A 13,032-nucleotide genomic window follows, 5' to 3' on the forward strand; every position below is an offset into this window, starting at 1 on the left:
AGCCGTGTTTGTAATTTGAAGACTACAGAAACCCTCCACATCTTCCGTGAAAGGGCTAATACCGAAATTACTGATTGAAGCTAGAAGCAGCCTGTCAGCTGAGTTGTAGCTCACGCCACGCCAAAACACAGCCCCAAACTCTCAGGACTAGTACGGACGGGGTGCACACGAAGGCAGCTACAAGGGAGCTTCGACACCCACCGAACAACCACGCAAAACCTTCGCATTTTCACGGACCCACGCTTGCTGCCTTTTTTTTTTTTTTTTTTTTTTTTGGGTCTTTCCTTCAGAGCAGCCGGAAGAGGGAAGCTTTGGGCGGTACGTGCCTCCTTCGCCTCCCTTTCCGCAGGCTGCTCCGCCCCGGGCTGCTCTGGAGCGGGGCGGCTGGGCAGGTGAGCGCCGGAGCCCGCGGACCCTCCCCGGCGGGGCCAAGCCCGAGCTCCGCCTCGCCGCCCCCAGAGCTGCGTTCACAACATAGTAATTTTCATCGCTTGGACGGGGTTTAGGGCTTAGGCTTTAGGCAGGCCTTGCTCTTGGAAAAGCCCCCCGCGGCGAAATGCCCCCTTTATTTGTTTGTTTTTTTCCTAGAAAATTAAAATATACCAGCCCTCACCACAATTTGTCTTTCAGTTTTCAGCATGGCCGTGGACTGGCTCGGCTTTGGCTACGCTGCCCTGGTGGCCTCAGGAGGGCTCATTGGCTATGCAAAAGCAGGTACGGTGCGGGAAGGTATTTGTGTCTCCTTCACTCCCCCTTTACCCCTCAATAACTTGGTGTGCACTGGGCGGCTTTTCACGAAAGCCGCTTATCTCGAAGCAGAGATGCAGATGTAAAGTTTATCAGTTTGTGCCATGAGCTGCTAACTTGGTACTGTTGGGGTGTGGTGCCTTTTGGGTTTAGCTGGTGCTTTAGGCTGATAAACCCATAATCTGCTTTCTGGTCCATGCTGGTATCTTGCCTCTGCTTTGTGCTCTTTAAGTTTGCCGCAGAAAGGTTTTTCCTCTGCTATTTGAAATGTAAACATTCTATAAATGTTCTGTATCTTCAAATGGCACAAATCATCATTTTTTTCCTTAGAGTTTTATTCTTATTTTAATAACAATGTACTGCAAGCTGCAGAGAGTTTTCAGAAGGTTCCTTTCTGCAAGTAGAGCTGAACAGTGCAAATCAGTCCTTAAGCTTGCTCATTTTCTGGGCTCTCTACTCATAAACTTCCCCTCTGGCCCACTGCTTTCATTTCCTGACCTTTTTCTGAGTTTGCCTTCCTCCAGACAGAGCTGTGGATTCATCCCTACTGCAATATTGTCTCTTTCTACTTTGAAAGTCCCTAAGCCATCCTAGTGTTTGCAATATGAAGGTGCATTGCTGAAGTCTGTAAGAATCTTACCAGTGTGTTTGAGTACATGGATATTAATGCCTACTCCAGTCCGCTTTCTACTACTTTGATTTATCCTTTATGTTGTGAGTGGCGGGACAATAAATTACTAATCCCATCTACATTTTTCTGTGGTCACTATGAAATGGTTGGTACCTTTCTTATCCTCTGGTCCCAGAGGGGAGGACATGGTCATGCTGAGTCAGGAGAATTGAGGTCACACAGTTTTTGAAGGAGGAACAGGAACTTGTATGGTGATTTGTAGGGAAATTAAAAAAAAAAAAAAAGCCAAACCTGTCATATCCCTACTAATATTTTGGAGAAACTAAAAGAAAACAAAACTTTGGTTCGTAAAGCTAAAGTGCTGATCTGTTCTTATACAACCAGGTCTATTTGCCCATACAGGCAGTGGTTAACAGTAGATGCCTTGGGAAGCAAATAATGATTTATTAAATTTTGTTGTGTGGGACCCAGAGTTTTGAGACTCATGAACTTCCTGAGCCAGAAGTGGTGTGGTGGTTCCTCGTAAGTGTACGTGCCATAGCTGCCTAAACAATGCCTCAAGTTAAATTCAAGGATATGGTGACGATTTGTGGCCTCCCAAGCTTGTGGAAAGAATTCTACCTACCACATGTTGGCTGCTAAACAGTATTCCATGCAGAATGGCTGCTTACAAGAGTGTGCGTCTTTTCCTTGCACATGTGCAATAACAATATTTCTATCACCTTTGGTTCTTGCTTTTTATACTGAAAGCAGGATCCAAAGCAATGTTACAGCTGCCTTTCTGATGACTGGAAAAGTTATTACTTTCTGTTAGCAATATGCAACCCTCCTGTAACATTGAGAGTGGATCTTTGTTAGCTTAGCTTTGCAATCTTGAGTCCTTTTAAAGGTGAGCTAAAAATCGAATGTATAAAGAACCACCCTCAGTAGCATTAAGTCCTTAATTCTCCATTAGCCTTATTGAGGGCATTCATCACTCACAGTAGTCACGTTACTTTATTACTTGGTGTCATCTATAAGTCACGAATTTGGATGTGGTATCCTTTATCTTCTGGTAGCTTGGGATTATCATTTATATGGAGGACTTGATCCAACGTCTAGATGAGTCCAGGGAATCATCTGCCAAAGCATTCAGTTACCTTTGGATCAGATCTCAAAAATACTTATGAGATATGACCTCTCTTGTTCAACTCCGCTCTCTTCTTTGGCAACTTATAATTTATCTGAATGCCCTCCTACACAGTTCAGTTCATGTGTCTTTTTTCTCTGATCTTAAACCCTTGTTATTTAATCCATCTACTGCCTCTCTGATATTACCGTGTTGAAACAGCATGGTTCAGTTTGCACAAAGAAAACAGCAATTCTTTTGCTTTTCTCCCTGTTCTTTTCCTCATAAATATATTAATGGCTTTGCTGCTAAAGAATTAAATGCTAATGCTATTTGTATCTTATGCAAGAGTATTTTAACATGTTTCTTGGTGCAGACCAGCATGGTCTTAATATTTTAAAAGAAAAAACCTCTTTAATCTGCTTAATAAAAATGGATGCCCATCTTTTTTTGTTATTGTTAGTGTTTTACAAAACAGATAATGGTGAGCAAGTTTATTTCTGAGCTTCTAATAAATGCATTTTCTTTCACTTGCTCAGGTAGTGTCCCATCGTTAGCTGCTGGCCTTTTCTTTGGGAGTTTGGCTGGATTGGGTGCCTATCAGCTCTCACAGAATCCAAATAATGTTTGGATTTCTCTGAGTAAGTAGCTTAAAAACTTTAATGAAAAAGAATTGTATTTACCCTAAAATAACTGGATACTCAAAATAAGTGCCTAAAAGTCTTTGCAGAAGAGTTAAATTGAGTGTGTTATACGTCTAGTTTCAATCCAGTCTTTAAACTTGTGTTTGGTGAAAAATCTCCATTAGTGGCCAAACTCCATAACTCTCGCTGGAGTGTGAACTGTTAGCATTACTTAATTATTGTTTTAAAGAATGTATTGAGAATGCATATTAAAAACTGCTTGTCTTGGTGTGTCTTGCTCAGTGATTTCTCACTACATTCCTGCATCCCTTTTGCAAGAAGTATAAAGTGCTTTGGGTGATAGTTCAAACTTATATTTTCGTTCCTCTTCTACAACAGAAGAGGAAAATACTGTGTTTTTAATCATTGGAGTTTGTCTTCTGAACATCTAAAAGCCTACGGGTTGTGAAGGAAAATGTGTACTAGGATGAGGTGAAATTTATGTGGTTAAAAAAATAATCAAACCAAATACCATTATTTTACATCCTTCAGCAAAACAATTTAATAAGTATTTTGTGTTTAAAAGCTTGTATGCTGTGAATCTCCAAAATGCAATTTTTGTCTTTCTGCCATTTACCATATAGAGCTCAGAGTTGCAATAAAGTTAGGATGATTATCACCTACCCCTTTTACCTGTGCATGCCTAAAGCTCATGCCAGTTGCAGAATAACAGGATTTGAACTTTTCTCATTCACTAATAAGCAGAGGTACTTTGCAATTGAAGTGGGCTGAGAAAATACATGTAGATAATTCCTGCAGCTCAGCTGATGCCTGACGCTTGTCAGGCTGCTATATCTCGGATAGTTGTGAGCATGTGTTTTGTGCAATCCTTTGCCCAGTGTCTGTGTGAGCAGTACCCTCTCTTTTCTGTTCCTGATCTGTAGAAGACATCAGTGCGTGACAGTTCTCTAGCACTAGCTATGTTTCAGTCCACAGGCTTGCTGAATTGGTGGCTGCCGTCACGCATCAGTCTTGTACTGATGTGTTTGAGTGATCATAGTGCAAGAGAAGTGCTAGTAAATAGGTGTCTCACCTCTGTGTGTCCTGTTTTCGCCTGGATCCTACTTTCAGCATCTTGCAGGAGACTGGAGCAGTTCAGAAAGAGTGATTCCCCTGCAGACTGCCCATACCCTAGCAGGTTATTTTATTATTGCTGAAAGTGGCAAGAGACTGTGATTGACTTATTTTTTTTATATATGGCAAAAATGTGGAATTACAAAGGTGGTGTATGCCTGGGGAGATTCAACAGAGAAGCAAGCTTCAGTAATGCAGTATCTTCTTTCTTCTTCTCAGAACTGAAGCTTCCCTTCTCCCTGACTTTGAGAAGTTATTTGCAGAGAGTCACTGCTTAGTCAGTGCTTAAAGAGCTGCCATTGACTATAGCATTTGTTCCCTGAAGCAGTGACATAGCTCGTTGATATGTGGAAGTCAGAAGTGAAAGGGGAAGGCCTAGCGTTTCTCTCCACTTCAGCATTGTCTACAGTGCAGTCCGCTTCCACATCTAATGGATGGGTCAAAAGCTGGGCATGTTCAAGCCTAAATAACTGGAATAAACTGCAAATGCAGGAAGCTTAATAGGAGACAAAGTATTTTCCCAATGCAAAAGACAGGTGCATTTCTATTATTCAGTAGCATATGGAGTCTTTTCCTCTGCCCTTCCATGCTTTAAAGTTTTTGGAGAAGGTGTGTTCTAGTTTAGACAAAATTACATATGTGCATATTTTGAAGACTGGCTACTGGTTAGAGCTTGAGATATATGAACACTGTAGTAGTTCTTTCCTGTGTGTTAGACTGTGGTCCTAGTCCTTTACATATCTACTTATAAGAGACTGTTAGACATCAAGGACAGTATTTAGGGTGGTGTTAGGGAGGAAGGATGCCATGGCTAGGATTGAAGGTGAGTTGGGTCCTGCAGGAACAGCCGTGACATAGAAACAGTGATAGAAGATGAGAGTGGTTGGTACAACATGTTAATGTGTAGCTGTTACCACTGGGTAGCAGATGCATGCTACGGCTGAGGATTTAATCAGCATGTTTTCCATATAGCTTTCTTGGTATTCCATCTTTCTTCAACATACAGTGTTTCAGGGATTGATTGCCCTTTCTATTTTACTGGCTCAGTGAAGCTACCTGGGTCTTGTCTCTGTGTCAAGTGGTCAGGGCTGGTAGCTTTAACTCTCTGATCATAGTGGAAGGTCGTGCAGGGCTGAAATTTTAGGGACGTGGTTTAATGCTAGATTTAGGTTACAGTTGAACTCAGTGATCTTGAGGGTCTCTTCCAACCAAAATGATTCTATGAAATGGATTAGTAAGGCTTAGCACTTACATAGCACACTTCCCTTTGGAAGTCTTTTACAAGCATGAATTAGTTAATTCTCAGAACAAGTTAGACACGAAAATGCTCTCTCCCTTTTATGAGGAGCAGGGGAGTTATGTGCACAGATTTATTGATTTGCCTGTTCACAGGGAAGGAGTGAGTTCCAGAGCAGTATAACACAGATTGTTTCCAAAGAAGCATATTTTGACAAAGAAGTTTAAGGAGTGTGTGCGGAAGCATATGGACTGCACTGTCTGCTAGAACTTGGTTTAGAATATTTATGCTTCACAAACTGAGGCATTCCAAAATTTACAGTATTTATTGCCTCTTTTTTTCCATCATGTGAAATAACCCTGTTTCACTTTTTACTTGATACTACTATTTCTTTCTGTTCTGTTAGTTTTGAATTGTAGCATTTCTCTCACACACATGCATCTCTGCTGACTGGACTGTATCATCTCTCATTTAAGTTACATCTGGAACACTGACTGCTGTCATGGGAACAAGATTTTACAACTCTGGGAAGTTCATGCCTGCAGGGCTAATTGCTGGTGTCAGGTACAACATGATATACTCTTTTTTTTTTACCCTCTTATGTGTGTTTCCTTATTTGCTTAATTCAACTGAGAGGGAATGAATCATATTTTGTATGTCTTTTTTGTTTCCCTGCACCAGTTACATGGGAAGCATTTGAAAATGAATTGAAAAATAATTATTATTGTTTAATTCTATGTTTTTCCCTCTTATACAGTTTGCTAATGGTTGGAAGATTAGCACTGAAGATGATGGAAAAGCCCCACAATAAGTAACTGTTCATTTTACAGCATAATATCTGGATAAGGAAAACTGATGATGAAGCTGTGTGAATGCAGAAACAAGATGGAACAATTTTCTATATCATGACAATTTTTTTCCTTTTTTTATGTAAGAGGGAGTAGCATGATGGGACAGATTTGTTTCAATGATCTGGTAGAGCTATTATTGTGTAGTGAGAAATTGGTCCTGGATTTGATTTTTCCAGACGCATTTCAGTGTATTTTAACACTTCCAGGTTTTTTTATGCCAAAATATGCTGCAGATGTGCATGAAGCAGAGAGGACCTGTAATTAAGAAAGTACCCACAAAGAGGCACCAGGAGTAATTGGCTAAATACAAGTGTATCTCATACCTTTTATACTGAGTATTACAGTATGCTTTACCTGTTGCATTCTGAGTTGATACACCATGTCTGTGTAACACCAAACAGATCTTACCTTTATATTGTGAAGTGATGCTAAAATGTTGCTTTTCTACAAATAAAATCTGCTACAAACCTTTATTTGGCATGTTTTTGTATCCTTCCTGTGTGTAAGGGAGTAGGGGATTTTTTTTTTTTTTTACCTTCTTGTTTTATTCTCCATGGAAGTCTTTACAATGAACTGTTAGTATTAAAGTGCTGTCTTTCAATGATATTTAAAAATCACTGTTTAAATGGAGGGCAGAAGATTAAATTAGGGGCCTTCATTAACACTGCATTAAAACAGTTGTTGGAAGGGAAATTAGTCTGTGGGTTAATTAAGCAAGATCTGTGCTGGGCTAAATGAAGAGTTGAGTGTGGTCTGACCAAAGGACTGTATGACTAGAATAACAAAGCTTAAAATCAACGCTATGTAATTCTGATCTTACAGGCTTACTTGACAATAGAATGTATCAGCATTTTATTTTTATCACTTAGGGAAGTGGCCGTGCCTCTTCAAATCTGTCTTTACTAGAAAGCCTTGGAGTCAGGAGAGTTTCTGGTTCTGCTGTGGTACCTGAGGACTGAAGTGTGGAAGAGGCATGAGTGACATCTGGTGTCTTCGTTGACACGCCAATCTTGATCGCTTCTCCTGTGATAGACTCTCCCAGCTCTGTTAGTGCAGGCACAGCTAACCTGGGCTTAGCACTGTGAGGGAAGGAAAAGGCAAGAAATTTGTGAAAGAAAATCCTTTCTTAACTTAGTTATATATGATTATTGGTATACTAGGATTCTTGCAGTGTGTAACTTGTATTTTAAAGTGACATTTTATGTATGACCACGTAAGACTTTACTCTGGGACCTCTCTACCATTGATTGTATCAAAACTTTATCAATTGCATAACGTAATTACAGCAAAGCAGGTTTAAATTAATTTATATCTTATGCACACTACTTCCCATTTTGTAGTGCTTGAAGAAATTCGTAACAATTTTTTGAAACTGCATAAAGCAAATACTAAACTACGTAATTGCTCCATTTCATTGGTCACTTCTAAGCTTGTATTTCCTGTTCTGAAGATGGCATTTAACAAGATTGAGCCAGAGTGGCATTTCCATTGTCATAAACCAATGGAAACTCATATCGTAGTAGATTGAAAGTTGTTGTGATAGAAAGTAATAATTATAAGCAGATCTATAGATGTTGGGCCAATTGTGCTGTGTGTTACTGATTCTCTTAGCAAAAGTTATAAAATTAATTCCAGGTTTTTGAACATAATTCTTATTGTAACCTCTATTGTTTCCAGGAACTTAATCTGTAAATAACCTGATCTGTACAGGATAGATCTGCAGGGAGCAACACTGAAAACATGTAAAAGCATTTCTGAAATTCTAGTCTCAGTTAAATCATAGCCTCTTTTGGCCATGCTGTAAGCAAAATCCAATGGAAGTTTTGTAATTATCCTTACATATTTCAAATCACCCTATGTAATTTAATAGAATATTTCATCCCTGCTATAGAATTTTCTAGAGCCATTCAAGAATTAAAGACATTAATGTCCTTTCTGCAGACTGGCTGTGCTTTTAGGCTGCTTTTTAGATAATCCTGCAACTTTTCTTTCCTATTTTTATTATGTAGGTTTTGGTGATTTGTTTTGTTTTTCCACTGAGGGTGGTCTCTATGTAAGTTGAGATTATTACTTTTGCATTGAATTCACTGTGGCCATGCCATGGCTTCAGTGAAACTTCATGCTGTGAGTCAGCTTGTGTATGGATGAAATGTTTGGAAAGAGTGATTTAGTTATTTTTAGGAAATGAACTGTTAAAGTAACTCTTCAACTAAGGCTGTTCAAAGCACACTTTGAAAATAAAAAATGTTAGTTTAATATTACTTATAATATCAACTGTCAGCATGAGCTGAAATTAGTACTGTTTTTTTTAATGAGGCACAGAAACAGAAAACTAGTTTTACAATATGCAGATTGAAATTCAACAACCTGGAGTTTAATCATGCCTCCAGAACTCAAATATGATATAGTAATGACAGAAGAAGAGAGTTTGGGTTATCAAATCCCCATTTCTCAGAGTAAAGACCCGGGCCCTGTATTCTGTGTGTTGCTGTCACATCTACAGTGCCTGATGGGTGGCGATAGGAAATGCCAAGTATTTCAGCCCTCTCTTTGAGGGGCTCACTCAAGACTAGAGGAAGGAATTTCCTACTTACTTAGGGAGATAAATGATCTCTTGAAAGTAGGAGCTTCTAAGTAGACTTTCTAAGGGGGATGTATAAGCGTACCTGTCTTTGTAAGAGGGGCTGGTTACCGTAATCCCACTCTGAACAGGTTCAAGCTCCCTCCCCAGGAGATGGCTCTGTGCCTCAGGCCGTGGGTTATCTCACAGCTGGGGGGATATTGCCTGGGGAAGCCACACTGCAGCAGAGAAGAGTGTGCAAAGTTCCTGGGACCTGTGGGAACTGGAACAACTGGTTTATTTTGGTCACCTTTTAAAGCTGAATAGTAACGGGCAAAACCAAAGCAACGGTCCTGAAGCTGGGAAATGGAACTCAGGTTGCCTTCTACCCAGGTGGAAAACCTGTGGGACAACCTAAATTTCCCCTATGCTATATGTTTACTTCAGGCTAACCCTGGGTTCTTTCCCGTTCAGGACCTTGCGGCCTCCCAGTTGCTCGCACTGGGGCAGCACCAGGCATGTACAGGCTGGGAATGCTACAAACCACCCAGTTAGTGGAGGTGTGAGCGAAGATCTGGGGGGCTCAAAACAGTTGAGTGCCTGGTTGTGTGTTACGTCTTTACAGGTGCAACACCGAGACCTCTAATACAGCAATAATGGGCTGAGGTTCAATTGCAGCGCTGAGTTGAGGGGAGGAAAAGCAGTCTTTTCACTCACTCATGACAGATGTCACACCCAAAGCTGTTCTTTCAATGTGACACTGGCAGGTAGCAAAGTCTCTTTAATTGAGAACAAATCTGTAGTATAGCATAAGAATATAAGTAACGCTACACTAGTTGTACAGACAACTGTCTTTTACAGACGAGAAAAGGAGAATAAGAGGAGGATGGAAAACGTTTCAAGTGAAATGGTTTAGAAGGTAACTTAGTCATGTGCTGTCCTACTTTATCCCTCGTTCTAAGAATATAGTATGTGACTGGTTTTAATGCAAAGCGTATCCCCCAGCTCTTTTTCTGCTGCAGGCTTCAGAAGTGCAATTTGCCATGTCCCAGTTCTGTCAGTCATTGTGCTGGGAGCTGTTGGCGCTTTCTCATCCCTGGGTGAGGGTCAGTCTGTGCTGAAACTAATATGGCCTGAAGTCTTACACAATTATCCTTCTGTGGTGTTAAATTGCTGGCTTCTTGGCGTTATAGTCATGCTTTCTGGCTGCACAGTTTAATCACCTGGAAAAAGGAGAGGGGAAGAAAGGGTCAGGAGCACCTCCAGGCAGTTATGGCAGAAGGAGGCAAGTCTTTGTTCCTCCAGAATCCCTACAAGTAAAAGTGGCAAAATGTTGCATCAATAATGGCACAGGGACATCTGGACACATCTCCTCTCCTGTGTCCTTGAAATACTGTGCTGCAGCAGGTCAAAATTTGTGTGGTTTTGTGCCATGTCCCCAGCTCAGTCCAATACAAGGGACTTCAGATGTTTTTTTAGTCTTCTTGTGCCTCCCTTCTGAACCTGTGAAACTGAAATAATGTTTTCTGTATCTCTTCCTTGTCTGCCTTCTACATTGACGTCTTGTATAGTGCATGGCATAACATGTTCCTCAGCCCAGAAGCAAGAATTGGTAGGTCTGACACTGTTTTATTGCTGGTAGTCAATACAGTCTGTCCTTGTTTTAATTTAATAGTCTTTTAAAAAATACCTAATGAGAAAAATTATGGTAGGACAAGCACCTAATTCCCTCCTTTCATTTCATTAGATGTTAGCATTTGCATAGTATTTTGCGATCCTGTCCTGCAAGTACTACAACCAAGTTGAATTGAGTTTTAGTAGTAATACTTGGAATCAATATCCTGAGTTGGAAGGGACCCATGACGATCACTGAGTCCGATGCCTGACTCCAGACAGGGCAACCTAAAAGTGAAACCATATATCTAAGAGCATTGTATTATACAAATGCTTATTGAACACTGACAGGCTTAGGGCCATGACCACATCCCTGGGAGCTTGTTCCAGTGTTTGACCACCCCCTCGGTGAAGAACACTCTCTCTCTCTCTTTCTTTTCCTTTTTAAAAAAATTTTTCTTTTCTTTGTCGTCTTTTTTCATTTTTCCTTCTTGTTGTCCTTTTTTTCTTTTTTATTTTTTTCCTCTTTCCTATTTTTTTCCCCTCTTTTTTCTTTTTCCCCTCTTTTTTCTTTCCCCCTTTCCCCCTTTCCTCTTTCCCCTTTTCCCTCTTTCCTTTTCTTTTTCCTCTTTTCCCTTTTTTCCTCTTTTCCTTCTTCCCTTCTTTCTTCTGTTTTTTTCCTTCCCCCTCTCCCTTTTCTTTTTTTTTTTTTTTTCATATTGTCCTTTTTCGTTTTGAGGGTTGGTTTGTTTTCCTCTCTCTTTCCCCCCCTCTCTTCCTCTTTCTCCTTGTCTTTCTCCTTGTCTTTCTCCTTCTCTTTCTCCTTCTCTTTCTCCTTCTCTTTCTCCTTCTCTTTCTCCTTCTCTTTCTCCTTCTCTTTCTCCTTCTCTTTCTCCTTCTTTCTCCTTCTTTTTCTTTTGATTGTTTCTCTTCTTTTTCTTTTTATTATTTGTTCTTTTTCTGTTTATTATTTGTTCCTTTTCTGTTTATTATTTGTTCTTTTTCTTTATTTGTTCTTTTTCTGTTTATTATTTGTTCTTTTTCTTTATTTGTTCTTTTTTTTATTGTTTGTTCTTTTTCTTTATTTGTTCTTTTTCTTTTTATTGTTTGTTCTTTTTCTTTTTATTGTTTGTTCTTGTTCCTTTGCTTGTTTGTTCCTTTGCTTGTTTGTTCCTTTTCCTTTTCCTTTTTCTTTTCCTTTTTTTTTCTTTTCTTGTTTGATAGTTCGTGGCTGCGTGCGCTGGGGCCGGGCCGGGTTGGCCGGGGCTCCCCGGCGCGCAGAGCCGGGAGAGGGCGGCAGTGCTGCTGGGATGCAGCTGCCGCTCCGCCCGGCAGCCGGCCGGCTGGGGGAGAGACACCCCACCCCGAGAGATGGAGGCAAGGATAAAGAACAATGAACAGGACTGACCTGCTTCTAATTTGGGGTTACACACTTGTAGTTGTCCGACCTGGAACACCAAATACGTTCCTTTGCTCACTCAGCCAAATACGAGCGCCTGCTTCTTTATTACCTTTGCACTGACCTGAGGAATGAGAAATGATTGTGAGGCAAAAGGCGTCTCTCACCAAGCATGCTACGCAATCCCAAACTAGTGCTGCTAAGAAGCTGATTATAATCGCATGAAGAATGAAAATAAAAACCTCCTGGCACTCTTCATACACCCCCTGAAGGAAATTGCTTCCTATCTGTACTGGAAGATCAGCCCAGACTTTCTCATGTGCATGTTAACAGCAAGAAACAAAATCTGCAGGTTCAGTCAGCCTGAATCATGAGCGGAGGAGACTTAGCAGGACAGGCCTCCTTCTCTAAGCACTTTCAAGAACCACGTAAACATTATAGTTTTGTAAACTGTTGCAGTATATATATAGTCAGGGAGAGGATGTTGGATACATTTGCTTGGAGGTTGTGCTCTTCAAGCAGTGGTATAATAGTAGGAAATGGCTGGAATCAAATCCCTGCTGTTACCTGGAGGCATCCCATCATTAGGAGAGTTATTTGATACACTGACATTCCTTCTCACTTCCCTGTTCCCCAATAAACCTGCACTCAACTTCCTCTGGGGATGGGCCAAGTATTGCTCGATTAGTATGCAGCACCACAGCCAGCAGGGTGGAAAAATACAAACCAGGAGGAGAGAAAATAGATGACAAGCAGCAGGAGCAAAGTAAACGCTTCTAAATTCTGGACTGAAATTTCTTTCCGCTGACATTCGCAGTGGTCTATGGGATCATGACAAGACCCGAAATATTCTGAGGTAGGAGTGAGATTGGTCCACTTACCCAAGTCCTGTTTTCATAACAAAAATGAAGGCTAAACTGAGAGGCAGGAGAATTTCTTTTGTGATAGGGGTAAGGACTCAAGAACCGTGACAATGGTCACAGAGTGACAACCCTAAAATCTTCTTGCAAGCATCCCAATCCATAAAACTGTTGTGAAAAATGATCTTTCTTGTTCTCTGGGTAGTTACATATCCCTGGTGTTCAGCAGGGTGATAGATGCTCCACTCTGGGTTGCATTTATTCTATA

General features: G+C 40.7%; 1 protein-coding gene across 2 annotated transcripts; it reads left to right on the forward strand.

Moving 5' to 3' along the window:
* Positions 1 to 303: 303 nt before the first annotated feature.
* On the forward strand, positions 304 to 6,802 carry LOC135985672 (transmembrane protein 14C-like). Of its 2 annotated transcripts, none has more exons than XM_065629218.1 (5): positions 304 to 392; positions 631 to 714; positions 3,026 to 3,127; positions 5,957 to 6,044; positions 6,238 to 6,802. In XM_065629218.1, exons 2-5 carry the CDS (start codon positions 639 to 641, stop codon positions 6,293 to 6,295), a joined length of 324 nt encoding a protein of 107 aa, XP_065485290.1. In that variant the 5' UTR covers positions 304 to 392; positions 631 to 638; the 3' UTR covers positions 6,296 to 6,802. The 2 variants fall into 2 exon arrangements, with proteins under 2 accessions (XP_065485290.1, XP_065485291.1); XM_065629219.1 differs by lacking the exon at positions 304 to 392 and adding an exon at positions 408 to 477.
* The last annotated feature ends 6,230 nt before the right edge of the window (positions 6,803 to 13,032 follow it).

This window comes from Caloenas nicobarica, chromosome 2 (assembly GCF_036013445.1).
Source record: "Caloenas nicobarica isolate bCalNic1 chromosome 2, bCalNic1.hap1, whole genome shotgun sequence".
Lineage (NCBI taxonomy): Eukaryota > Metazoa > Chordata > Aves > Columbiformes > Columbidae > Caloenas > Caloenas nicobarica.